Source organism: Takifugu rubripes, chromosome 6 (assembly GCF_901000725.2).
Source record: "Takifugu rubripes chromosome 6, fTakRub1.2, whole genome shotgun sequence".
NCBI classification, from domain to species: Eukaryota; Metazoa; Chordata; class Actinopteri; order Tetraodontiformes; family Tetraodontidae; genus Takifugu; species Takifugu rubripes.
The window spans coordinates 9,764,442-9,778,012 of NC_042290.1; the positions used below are offsets into that span (position 1 = coordinate 9,764,442).

Below are 13,571 nucleotides of genomic sequence, written 5' to 3' on the forward strand. Positions count from 1 at the left end.
AAAATATCTGTCGATTGCTGACATTTGATACTTTGTATTAGTTCCAAACAAGAGCATGTGCGAAATCATCTGAAAAAAATCATCTGAGAGGGAACTTTAACGCACAATGTACCGCTTTTACTCATGTAAAAAGTTGTTTAGATCTTGTTATAATACGGGACAGTTATACAAAGTTCATGAATGTAACAATGTTTGTTTTGGGTTTTTAAAAAAAAATACATGTATAGATTTTGGATATAAATATCCACATCTTCCATGATAAGTTGCATGTATTTTGATCTTGAATTATTTATTTTATGTTCCACCCATCAAGACAGCATTTCTTGTTTCACGAGGTTAATATTTTTTCGTGCATTGTCCCGTTTTAAATAAATAATCTGGCCACCATCAGTGGTTAGCCTGCCACCTGCTGATTAACAGAAAGATTGACAAGTCTAACTAGTGGCTCCTAAAACAATATTCCGGCAAAATAACATAACAAAATTTAAAGATCTGGGTTTTTTTAAATTTGTTTCTAGTCATGATGCTTTTAATTGAACGGAAATGGCTCATAAAACTCTCATGTATTACTTATTACAACCAAGTATAAAGCGATAATAACTAAGTATGTGATTGTAGTAATGCACTGAGTGCGTTTTTTTCTTTAATTTACACATGTGAGTGGTTGCTTTGCAACATTTCTTAAATACTTTGGAGTATTTCCTCTCTAAAGTGTGGATCTGGTGGAGCATCCTATTTACCTTGCTCCATAAGGAGGAGCGATTCAGTCTCCACAGGAAGGAATGTAAGTGGCCAGAAATGCATCATCCATTAGTGACGGACCTGCACAGAAGGGAAGATGCAAGAAATATTTAAACGTAATAGCTGTTATTAATTCATTTGTTATGGCAGATCAATAAAATACAGTCACAAAAATCTACGTTTGACAGGATCTCGTGATCTTCCCGTTATATAATAGTTAATTGATTTTTTTGGGGAGGCTTATGCAACTTCTCTCGATCCGTTTGATGCATTTGTTGAGTGGAAGTCTGCGCTCAGCGCCCCCTACCGGCAGAGACGTCAACAGACGCCAAACTGATGACGTGGTTCGGTCCTTCGACCACTGAGCAGCAGTATGGCCGATCAGAGCAGGCAAATTAAACTCGCAGCAGCAAAGAAAAAGGTAAAATATATGTATATTTCTTTCAAAGTAGTGATCCGTTGTTTTACGGAATAATGGGTCACATTCCCACTGTGTTGGTGGATTGTTTCTGCTAATTGTGTCTGTTTCTTCGCTATAAATCTATTGACGTTGCCGGGGTGTTGTCATTACACGTCGACCGGCCACTGAGCTGTTGCCAGCGCCGCCTCCTTCGCTCCCATGTAGGCCTCGAGATTTACTGGAGACCGGTGCTTTCTCCGGGCCTTTGTTGTTAGCATTAACTTTTCTTGATACGGGGGACTATTTGCGGCACCTAAATGCTCGTAATGTTTGGTATTCCGTTTAACTACTTGCTAACTGACCCAAGTCATTCATTTGGTCAAAACTATCATGTGTCGTTATTGGCGTAATTGTTAAAAATGGGGAAAAACCTCAGCATGCTAAGAGGCAACTTGACGTTAGCAGCTTTTGGCTAACTACTGAAGTTGGCTGTGTGAGTGTCAGGAATGGGAGCCTATATTTAGGTGGCTCTCTGATTGATCTGATCGGTGGCTCAAAATCTACCAAAATGCGCAACCAGAAGCAGTTTTCCACAAGCCCCGGGCTCACATTTGAGCCTTCAGCTCGGGGGAATGACGGAGCCTGTTTTGACAGCTGGCATCCCCTCTTCCCTGTCCTGCTGTGTCCTTTAGCAAGAGGCTAATTCGAAACATGGCCCGATCAGCTGTGAAACAATGCTTTAGCAAGAGGTTAGCAACGGTTCCGGCTGCTTTAGTTTGCAATTATCCTACACAGTGGTCGTGGGCATAACATTGGAGGTCCTCAGCTGTTCTCCTTTGGTCCCCAACGACAGCTGACAGGCCCCATCCCCATGCATACAGAAACTGGAGGTTTCCTATAATAAGCTAAACTTTATCACCGCACTGTGATTTGCCAGAAGGTCATCCTGTTTGTGCAAGAACAGGAGGCTTTTATGCAAACATGCCAGATGGGGTGATTGTATTTTAAGGTTTGGAAGATGCACATTTGTATTAGATGGCGTATCAACTGTTCATCTGGGAAAAATATGATCAGGCATGCAATTCTTATATATCGACTGTTTCTGTGTGTCGGTCAGCTGAAAGAGTTTCAGCAGAAGAGCTCCCCTGCTAGCATGGTGGGGGAAAGGGGGAGCAGTACGGGGGGAGCAGGAGCCAAGAAGAAGAGGAAGGTCAAGGGGCAAAGCCAGACTGATGCACCTTCAACGGACAGAAGCTCTCCGGACAATGTAAGTCCCAGTCTTTTGGGGGGGGGGGGGGGGGGGTACTTTTTACTGTATTTCAGCCCTTTGTCAGGCAGCCAGTCAACTGCCCTTCTGGTTTATCTATTGACATTTTAGTCTTTATGTTGATTTTTACCCATTGCTTTTATGCTCTAAGTCTGCGTCAGACACTGGAGAACTGACGGGTTAATCGAGAGTTGGTAACAATGAATTAAGCAAGGAATGTTGTGGTGTTTATGTCTGAAAACTGATTGGTAGCTCCAGTGGGATGAAATTAGGCATTTGATTACGTCACACATTTGGTTTATAGCATCCATCTGTTGGTTTTTTTGTGCGGAATCTGTAACCTAACCCTGATTTATTTAGTTTTTCTGGATAACCACTTAGTGCGAAGTAGGGTCCATCGATAGACACAGATGAGTACCGTAATTCCTTAAAATGTGATGTGCACGGCCCCTTTGTACTAGTGCCTCATTGTGAGCCTCCTCATTTCATTATTCCACACCTTGATCATGTTTTAGCTCCTTCCTTCCTGCTTGGTTCTCTTTCCCTGTGTGTTTATGTCTGTCACTTTCTAATTTCCTTCTCCTTGCTTTTTTCATCTCCCTTAGTTTGACAATATTCTGAAAGCACTTAGAAAAAGCAATGGAGTAGCCCTGCCTCCTTATAGCAACAGTCAGGTGAGCTTTCTCTTTCTCTCTGTCGTCTTAAACACCACGTTCCACTGCTCCTCATGTGCTTTTAATACTCTTCCTTCTTCCTTCATCACTAGTTCCTTCGTCAGTGCGTTTTAGGTCATCAAATTTACCATTTTATTAGCTGGCTGTATTGACAGAAGTGTTTTTACTGCGCTGTGACTGCCCGTTCATTTAATATATTCCATAATACTGCAAGAAATCCTCTTTGATTAGATCAGGTGCAGTCATTTCTCTTGAGTTCTAAGTAATGTGAGGGATACATTTTTTTGGTTTTCAAGCAAAATAGTGCAAAAATGTCACTAATTTTGATGAGACTGAACTGAAACACAGCCCCTGAGCTGATGAGGGTTTGAGGGTTTGCTCAAAGGTGATTTGCTCTCCAGAATTACAGCATTTGCAGTTTGCTCTGTGGGAGGAGAAAGAGCTGTTTAAATGATTTATTTATTTATTTATTTATTTATTTATCTATCGAAATGCAGATCTCTGTGTGTTCAGATTTTCGGACCTAGGCTGGTTCGTTCCACTGTTGTGTACTGGCGGATTTTTGCTCATCTTCCAGATCAAACAATCTCCTTTCGAAACGTTGACTCTGAATAAACAGCATGCACATTTTCAACCTCGCCTGCGTGCATGAACACCGTGTTGTGCATTGCCGTGTGATCAATGAGCCAAACTGAAGAATACTTCTGTTCCCTTTTTTTTTTTTTTTTAGTAACTTTGTGGTGTTTGTTGGTTTTGTGTTTGATTCACATCCAAAGCCTTTTGTTGCTCCTCCATTGGAACAGCTCTGCTTCCTGGCACTCAACCAGTGTGCATTTTTGTTGTGTCACCTCAGACGTTGGCAGAAGCAGCCACCATCGGGTCGTCTGTTTCCCAGATGCTGGAGGAGCCAAAGAGCGAGCCCGAGTCTAACCCTGCTAATACTAACACAGCTACTAACCCTGAGCCTGTCAGTCCACACACTGAACCACAGGTGTGTCCTTCACACTCTTTATGCAGCTTGTGTTGGAAAAGCAATAATACATGTTCAGAAATATCCCGGCCCGACAATCAGTGTTTTTTTGTACGTGTGTGACACATGAGTGTTTGAAAACAGCAGAGTTCCCTGTTTGTAGAAGTGAGCTCAGACATTAAATCTGTTTACGCTGGATTTTATCTTCTTTCATTTTGAGCTTCCTCTCTTTTTGCTTTGTCATGACTTCCTCTGCAGGACTATCATGATACCAATGGTGGTGACAACTCCATGGAAGAAAATAGGTGCGTTGACACGCATGCGTGTTTCAAAGGAAGGTGCACGTGTTATTCTAAATTCAATGGAATGAGACAGGATGTTAATGCGATTGCGTGTCATCCTGCAGACCGCTGTCGTCCACCGAGAGCCTGCGGCAGCTCTCCCAGCAGCTGAACGGCCTGGTCTCTGGGGTATTTACCAGCACCACTTTCAACTCTGTCAAATTTCATTCCTCTGGTCAAATCGCGCTTTGTCATATAGCCACTGGTGTGTTCTTCAACTGGGGGTGTGTCGCATCTATTTTGGGCAGGAATTCACTTGAGGCATTTTCAGATTTGCCAGTTGTTGCGAGTGGCCACAAGTGTCTCGACATCATCCTACTGGTCCAGCAGACTAGATAACCTAGTTTGGTTGTGATGCTTTTGGGATTGTGAGACACTCCTCGTTATATCAGTTACTCCATTAAACACATCTAAAATACAGTTTCATGAACAAGAAACATTCGTTTGACTCAGCGCAGCAGTTTCTTCAGGTTTTGAGGTGAAGACTTGTCTGTTTATTCAAAAAGGGATTTTTCAAAATGATGTTTTTCTCTTTCAGTCGTCTGTTGCTTATGTGAACGGTGACAGTGGATCTTCTGGCAACGAGAGGGAGCTAGAGGTAAGTTAGAAATCTCATTGTGTCTCGATAACACCTGTTTGGTCTATACAATATCAAGCTAGTTGCTGCTATAAATGCTGCTGTAACCTGCCTGGTGTTGATCAGGATTTGTTATCAGCTCTGGGCTCTTCTGTAATATTTCACACATCCGGGAGTGACCGTTTCCCAATTGTGGGTTGTGTGGAACTAAATAAATATTTCAAGCTCAAGTGTTTCGATATTCAATAAATAATTGGTATATAATATCTGGTATATCTATGTTAAGTTATAAATGGCATGTGTATGTTTTCAATCTGAAATCTAGTAATCGTATGAAATTGAGATCCTGAGGATCCCACCTTTGTAATCATTCGCCTCTCAGCTCTCGTGAAAGTTTAGCTCCACTTTGTTCCAGTGTTGTTGCTTGCCATCATATCGAAGAGTCATTTTTGATTTGTTTTCTTTATTCTTGTCCTTCTCCTTGTGTTTTTTTGGCATTTACCATTTCACCGTATGCACTCTCTCCTATATTTCCCCCTTTTTTGTGATGCATGTGTGCACGTGATAGACTCGGAACCAGGAGCTGGCAGCCGCCCTGGACTCCAGCAACCTTACAAACTCTCAGCTCAATACCAAGCTTGACCAGCTGGTAAGAAGCTGCGTGTCTCTTAGTTTTTGTGTACAGAATCTGACGTTTTCTTCCTCGGTTCATTGAACGGTTGCATTCTGCATGGTCTGTTTATCCTCCCACTATACTTGGCTGCACATCTAAGTTGGAGTCCTAATCGGGTTGTTGATGCCTGATTGTTCTGACATTTCCTCACTCGCCTTCAATACTTTCAAAACTTTAAACAGACACACAAGGTTCATTAAAATTAATAACTAGAGCATGTCCACTCATTAAACACCTCTGTCCTCTCAGGCGTGCAGAGGAGGCTTGATGTGCCAGATTTTCATTTTCATTTTCTCCACAAGCAGAATTGTGTAACACTGTCAAGGTCCGGAAACAGTTGTTGCTCTGAAACTATTTTCCTTCTTTGCAGACGCAGCAAACTCGAGGACTGACAGAACAGTTACAAAAGGTATATCGATGCTGATCTTTGTCATTTTCAAACCATGCATTTTTTTCTTACATTTCTGTGCTCATTACTTCAGGAACGCAAAGAATTTGAAGATAAACATTCCAAAGAACATGGAGCCATGCGGGAGCAATTGCAGGTAAGACGAGCAGCTGAGTTCAATTGGATGAATGTGAGAATCATCCCAGAAAGAAATGAAGCTCAATTATATTACCTTCCATGCTAACCTCCAGCCTGTTGACAACTAAAGGTTATAATTTGTCCATCTGATGGGTGACCTGATATAAAACAAGTTGACTCTCTTCTCCCAAGGTTCACATTCAGACTATTGGTATACTAGTGTCAGAGAAATCCGAGCTGCAAACAGCGCTGCAGTACACACAACAGGCTGCTCGACAGAAATCAGGTAAATGTGCACTTCTTTTAATGCCTTCATTCATGTACAGGAGAAGAGGTCAACATGTCCCCTCGTCTCTGTCTTTCTGTGCAGCCGAGGCCGAGGAGTTAAATAATCGTCTGCAGTCGTCAAAGCAGAGAGTGTCGGAGCTGGAGAGAACGCTTTCCTCTGTGTCAACACAGCAGAAACAGTTTGAGAAGGTGAGACACCCTCATATTTAGCAATCCCCTCAAATGAAAAAAAACACTGACGGATGAATGTTGACACAGGCGTAAATCATCATTTGTTATTGTTCACGTCATTTTAGTCACCTTATTTTACTTTTTGTACCCAGCACAACAAAGAACTGGAAAAGGAGAGAGACTCCCTGAGACTGGAGCTGTTTAGACTAAAGTGAGTCACTTACCCAAACCCTGCCATACAGTAGACGTGCACACCTTCCAATTCCTAAATGTCTTCACGCTTCTCCATTCACAGCAATGTAAGCGAGGAAACCAAGCAGCAGAACTCTGAGCTGTCAGAGCAGATAAAGCTGAGCAATGAGGAGAAAGGAGCAATGAAATTTGAGGTGGAGGACCTTCGCAAGCGTCTTGAGTTAGCCGATCTCATGTTGCAACAGGTGCAGTAATACAAAGATGCAGATTTGCAGACTGTTCGGCCATTTTTTCCCCCCATTTATTAAAGTCAACCTTGATTATTCTTTTCTGTCAGTGCTCCAGTCAGTCTGATCCCACCAGTGCCACCCAACAGGCCCAGTTGCTGCTTGAAGAGAAGCAGCAGCTAGAAATGCACAATCATCAGGTCTGTACACATGAATGCCAAGCAGCCGCCATCCGCAAGTGCTGTTTTGATCCCATTCTTTATACGTTTCCCTGTCGTAGCTGTTGGAGTCCATAGGCCATCTGCAGAAAGAGAGGGATCGTTATGCAGAACAGATCCAGGTGGAGGGTCGTGTCTGGAAGGACAAAACAGAACAGTTGCTTACACAGGTAGACTACGCTCACATCAGCGGAGTCACTGGTGTTGGCCAGCTCTGAAGCCAAACGCGTCATCTCTGTATCTATACAGGTGGCTTTGGTGGCAGAAGAGAGGGACCAAAACATTAGCCGAGTTCAGGAACTAGAGGCTGCCATCACAGAGCTGAAAAGTGCTGCAGGTAAAACATTTAAATGGTCTTGTTGACTTTCTCCACATGGATAGCCAGGATACTGGAATAATAGTCTTGTTACATATTTACCGTGTGTTTAATTCATTTCTGAACCCATTTGTGCAGCACTGTTGTCTCAGGAGAGAGAGGCCCAGAACAAAGCAGAACCTCAGTCCTCGGAGCCATCGGAGCGCGAGCTGGCTCTGGAAGAGGTGCTCAACACTTTACAACAGGACAAAGATGCTGTTACTGCACAGTTCCAGGCCCAGGTAGCCATTAAAGTACTTCATGCTTAATCACTCCTGATTTACTCATTAACAAGAAACTGATTTTAGTTTGTTTCAAACGATTAAAATAGAACTTTGAAATGTCAGTTTGCAGCGTCTATAATGGGCTTTTGCCATCTTTCTTCCAGCTGCGAGATAACGAGCAGTTGAGCCGCCTGTGTGCAGAGCAGGAGACGCGTCTGGGAGAACTGGAGCGACGGGTGGAGAACCAAGTTCAGGAGGAGGAGGATCGCCGGCGCATGTTGGAAGATGTTCAGTCTGACAAGGCCACAATCAGCCGCGCTCTCACCCAGAACAGAACATTAAAAGACCAGTTGGCAGAGTTACAGAACGGGTTTGTGAAAGTGGTAAGGCGGCCTTTTTTCCCTGTATGACTCGTTTAGTGGATAAATATATCCACATGTTTTAATAATGTGGGTTAATAGTAGATAAGTGAAAGTAAATCCTTTTTATGCAGACTAATGAGAACATGGAGCTGACTAATGCCATCCAGTCAGAGCTGCACGTGAAAAAGGAGCTGGCACGTCGGATGGGTGAGCTGCAGGAGGAGCTGCACAACATCAAAGAGCAGGTGGAGTCATTTATAGGCAATTACCAAAGGGATCACAGACAAAATAAAATGCATTCCAGAGAATTCAGGATATACTGTACATTCAAACATTTCTTTATGCCTGAGCCAAACAAAATTCCCTTCATGGAAACAGTAGATTCTCATCTGTTTATTGGTCTTAGTTGGAAGTGAAAAGTCAAGAGTCGCAGGGCCTCCTGGCACAGAGGGAGCAGCTTGTGGCCCACCTGCAGCAGTATTCTGCTGGTTACCAGGCTCTTGCTTCAGAGCGGGAACAGCTTCATCACCAGTATCTGCAGCAGGTCCAGCTCATGGACAGGTTGCATCATGATGAGAGCCAAGGCCGGGTAGAGCTGGAGATCAGTCACAGTCAGCTCAATCAAGCACAGGTGAGGTTTTCACGAGCGTCTCAGTCCTCCAATATGTTCCTTGAGCATTCCAGGGTAAAATTGATCCTTTTCTCTGTACGTATCATTCCTCATGTATCATGGCTCTCGTCACTGTCTCCTGCAGGAGCAGTTGGAGCTGTTGGTTCGAGACAATGAGCAGCTGAAGAGTGAAGTGAGAGAGCTGCTCAACAGCTCTGCTCTTGCCTCATCGTCCTTAGACCATGGTAGGATGGAAAACGGTTTTCTTTCCAGGCAAAATAACACTCAACTTCCCTTCATCCCTAAGGATCTAAATCAAATGTCACATTCGGAGAACTAATCACTCGCTTTCATGGAAATATCTACATATATTTTCACGAAGACTAACAGACTTCATATGTCCTCAGGAGAAGGCAGAGAAAGCCCTCAGCAAGAGGACTCAATATCAGCTTCCATCATCATCCCAGAAGACTTTGAGAACCAGAAGGAGATGGTGAGAATTATTCCTCCAAATGTTCTTTTCTTGAAACAGTTTGGTCCATCTTAAATTAGATTCATGCTGCACTAGTGTAAATCATTAATTTAATTAGGACATTAGCCCTCAAAAATGTGCTATTACCTGGGTTTATGGAGTGTCTTCTTTTATCCCACCTCAGGAGCAGTTTATTCGAGGAGCTTTGGCTCAGGTGGAAGCAGAGAGGGACGAGGCCCGGAGACAACTGGAGGAAGAACATCGGCTTCACCTGGCAGCCAGGTACCAGGCGGCCGTGGCCCTCAGACTGGAGCAGCAGCACCAAAGCCACAAAGCTGATCACGACCAGCACGATCACGCTCACGCTCACGACCAGCACGCTCACTGTGACCACGACCACGATCATTCTGGTGAGGACGCTGCAAAGTTTTGTTTGTTCAGAAGTTTCAAAATGAAAATCTTGTTTTTGACTCTGTCCGCTGGCTGCTGGTGTTGTAATCCTATGAGTAATGATAGATGGTGATGATTTATTCTTCAGAAGGAGGAGTGCCGGTGGAAGTTCACCAGGCCTTGCAGGTTGCCATGGAGAAGCTCCAGCACCGTTTCACCTCTCTCATGCAAGAGAAGGCTGACCTGAAGGAGCGGGTGGAGGAGTTGGAGCATCGCTGCATCCAGCTCTCCGGAGAGACCGACACTATAGGTGAGACGGGAATCCTGTCGTATACCAACCACAATGCAACTGTTCCCCCATTTTTGTAATAACTTCTGGTACTTTCACTGTCTCCAGGGGAGTATATAGCACTGTACCAGAGTCAGCGCGCCATCATGAAGCAGAAGCACCACGAGAAGGAGCAGTACATTAACATGTTGGCCCAGGACAAGGAGGAGATGAAGGTACTGCAAAGATTTGGATTATTATGAAAACATTATATTGATGCACCTCATTTTATGGCTCCCAATCACTATTAGGGTGATTTCATTCATGTTTTGTTTCCTCTGTCCTCTCAGATGAAGCTGGCAGAACTGCAGGATTTGGTGATGAGACTGGTGGCAGAGAGGAACGACTGGTACAGCCGGTACACCGGCGCCGTGGCCGGCTCGGGCACAGTCAACCCCGACCTGCTTCCTGTCGGGCAGGACCACGTTGGGTCTGAGTACCAGGCGCACTTTCAGACAGAGCCCAATGCTGTGGGTGGAGCAGGTACAGGAACAGCTTCAACCTGAACGTTTCTGTAACAGAAATGAAGAGGTTTTTCATGGCGGCTCTCTCTCTCTACTCTCTCTGCAGAAGCCATGGAGATCATCCCCCTGTCGGAGCCCGCAACAGGTTCGGAACCGTCTCAGCTGTTTCCATCTGGATCGGCCAACCCTGATACCAAATCCCTGGGGCCAAAAGAGGGCGGCACAGCTCAACAGATCATGCAGCTGCTCCACGAGATCCAAAACCCCCAGGGAACAGCAAGATCACCCCCTTTCCTTGGAGAGAACCCCTGCATCCCTTTTTTCTACAGGCCTGATGAACAGGATGAAGTGAAGATCCTTGTCGTTTGAGGTGTGTGTGTGTCCGTGTGTGAAAGGACTGAATTGTGGGAGATATTAAACTCTAGCTTTAGCTATAAGCATATAATATCCAGAAACACTTACAGAATTGGCTCAGAGTTGTCTGGGTTTGTTCCTGTGACATTAGGACGGCCGTTCTGTTCATTTGTCGACGTTACCGTGTGTAAAAATGACTGACTTGACCTGCAAAAGAGAAGAATTCCTCTCCTTAACACATACAAAATGTGTGATTTCCATCCTTCCTCTCATGTCCTGTCTTACATTTAAGTGCAATAAATGGGCCTTCTGACCCCCCCCACTGATTAAAAGTACTAACAACGTTGAACAGTTAGCAGCATGCTATGTGCAACTTTGGTTTAAACTCAGTTCACTGTTCAAATGCCAAAAAGAAAGAGCATCGCGTCTGAATGTAATAAATTATTTATCCGTATGTGTGTCATGAGAAAATGTGAGCAAAAAGAGGTGAAGACAGGAGGAAGGAGGTGGAAAATCGGTGCACATAACTTTGAATTGATCGCTCTCTATTGACACGGGGGACGGAGGAACTGTCGATTGGTTTAAAAAAAACAGCTATTTTTTTTCTTCCAAACACTGAAAATTCTGTTTATACGCCGTGAAATGTTAATATATGTGAAATGCTTGTGTCGTTACCAAGTCCTTGGCGGGAGAGATGCAATTGAAAGACCACGTGAAGAGAAAGTTACCAGGGCATTACTTCCTCATCTGATGCTCAGTGTCCTCAGTCCTCGTCCCCTCACTCGCGCTGTCCAACATTAAAGTCCAGTAAGAACCAGTTCTGTTACACGTCTGATCCTGTACGACTGGACGGGATGTGTGGCTCAGTTTCTGCTGTTTTTTCTAGAGTTCTATCATATCCTATAAATAAGATTGCACTAAACTTGTACAAATCCCGTCATTCGGAATAGGGGAACCCGGTGAAGCCGCTCCGTGAGGCTGAGAGTTCCGTTTCTGACCTTTGTGTGTCGTGTTGCACTCGGAGGGTAAAAAGGTGTAAATAAGAGGGTGAAGGAGGTGAAGCTGAGGCTTCAGGGGGGCTTTTTAGTCCCAGAAGTGGAGGACCAAAACCCAAATCAGATTTTTTTTTATTTTTGGGGGGCGCAAAAAAGCGCTAACAAGAACGCGATGTGGAAAAAAAAAAGTTTTGTTCTGTTTAAGTAGTGCAGCTTGAGGATTTAGCATTACAGCAGGAAGGAGTGTTATTTAAGAGTATATTTGGAAAGAAAAGCAGAAAAATACATAATTAGAATTGAAGTTTTTTACAGCGAAGTTTTGCCAACCTTTTCTGTCTTCAGTCGTTGCACTTGGTTGATCTTTTTTTTTCTTTTTCTTTTTTTAAGTCCATGTTTCTTCCTTTCTTTTGAGTTTACTAGGAGTGGGCTAAAAAAATCACTAAAATATCTGGTCACAGAAAAGTCCTTTTGTTTCTGCTGTTTTCAAAGCTATGAAACGATGATGGATGTGATGACCTCCGAGCTTCACTGTAACACGATTGACCTGGAAACGTATCATCTTTGCTATAAAAGGTGGTGTATATACTGTAACTCTGTAACATATTGTATATTCATTATACCGGATGCGTGTGCGAGCATGTGTGTGTGTGGGAGTGGAGGGGGGTGACATCGGTTCACTATAATGATTTATTTATTTGACTACGTTAGCATCTCTACTAATCAGTTTTAATGTAAATTGGGTGTGGTTGATGGAAATGAAGGATTATTCTCAGAATTGATTTATTTGGGGGCTGCTTCTGACAGAAGCTTGCTGATTTATTTTTTTGGGTTCCTTGAATTGATTTTTTCTCCCCTTTTTCCTGAATAAAACACAGTAAGCAGCTTAAAAAATGTTGTCTCGATCACATTTCCTTAAAGGGATTTGTACTGGCACAAATCAAAGCCTCAGATGATCAAAGCCTAATCTTAGATGTCGGCCGCTTTCGTCCGTCTTGTAGATGCTTTTAGGGAAATCTTCCACGAGCTGCTCTGATCACATTGGCAAAGACGAAGCAAAAACCACAGCTGGATTCTCATACACAGACTTTTAATGTGACGTCAAAGCACAGCGGTCCTGCACAACAAAGACTCGGTTCTGGTTCCGTCTGTGGTCTTGGCCGCTGCAGGACTTCCACACATCCGACCCTCTCTGCCGCCGACCACCAACAGCCTACCAGCGTCCACACGCATCAGTGCGTCACAGACAGCTTTTATCACAGATTTTTCACATATACTCATTTATTCATAGTTTAAATATTCATAGATTCCGTACGTTTCGCACTATAATCTCTAGACAGTGAAAGGATGCACCACACATATACATAATAACACATATAGATCCACTTTTTTAAATAACCTTTTATGGTGTGTGTGTTTTTTTTATTTAGCTTTTAGATGAATTAAGATGCACAAGGGTTTATGGAAAAGGGCTTTTTCAAAGCTTGGATGACAACTGAGGTACAAGAGGTGTTATTTGTTTAATGGCTTTGATGGGGGGGGCCAAGGAGCACATCACACTGACAGCAGAATTCTGTGGCACAAAAATGTCGCTGGGGGGGGATCGGTTGAAATCACAGGCTCGGGGGAGACGGGAGTGACACAGGAGGAGCGTCTGATAGTTCTGTGCATAGACTGACACGTTTTTGTGTTCTCACTCACCCCCGTGACCGCTGAGAGATAAAGAGAAGAAGAAAACAGAGGATGAAATGCAGA

At 43.7% G+C, this 13,571-nt stretch overlaps 1 protein-coding gene across 5 annotated transcripts; it reads left to right on the forward strand.

The window, feature by feature from the left end:
* Nucleotides 1-1,047: 1,047 nt before the first annotated feature.
* On the forward strand, nt 1,048-12,710 carry golga2 (golgin A2). 5 transcript variants are annotated; one of them, XM_011604814.2, is made up of 28 exons: nt 1,048-1,162; nt 2,259-2,408; nt 3,014-3,082; nt 3,936-4,073; nt 4,311-4,357; nt 4,459-4,522; nt 4,932-4,991; nt 5,539-5,619; nt 6,014-6,052; nt 6,126-6,188; nt 6,362-6,455; nt 6,540-6,646; nt 6,781-6,839; nt 6,924-7,065; nt 7,158-7,247; nt 7,328-7,435; nt 7,515-7,602; nt 7,720-7,862; nt 8,009-8,227; nt 8,338-8,451; nt 8,613-8,837; nt 8,962-9,061; nt 9,224-9,309; nt 9,473-9,698; nt 9,827-9,988; nt 10,076-10,182; nt 10,297-10,489; nt 10,577-12,710. In XM_011604814.2, the coding sequence occupies exons 1-28, from the start codon at nt 1,115-1,117 to the stop codon at nt 10,837-10,839; spliced, it is 3,285 nt and encodes a 1,094-aa protein (XP_011603116.2). In that variant the 5' UTR covers nt 1,048-1,114; the 3' UTR covers nt 10,840-12,710. The 5 variants fall into 5 exon arrangements, with proteins under 5 accessions (XP_011603116.2, XP_011603118.2, XP_029693830.1 ...); XM_011604816.2 differs by lacking the exon at nt 5,539-5,619; XM_029837970.1 differs by lacking the exon at nt 3,936-4,073.
* The last annotated feature ends 861 nt before the right edge of the window (nt 12,711-13,571 follow it).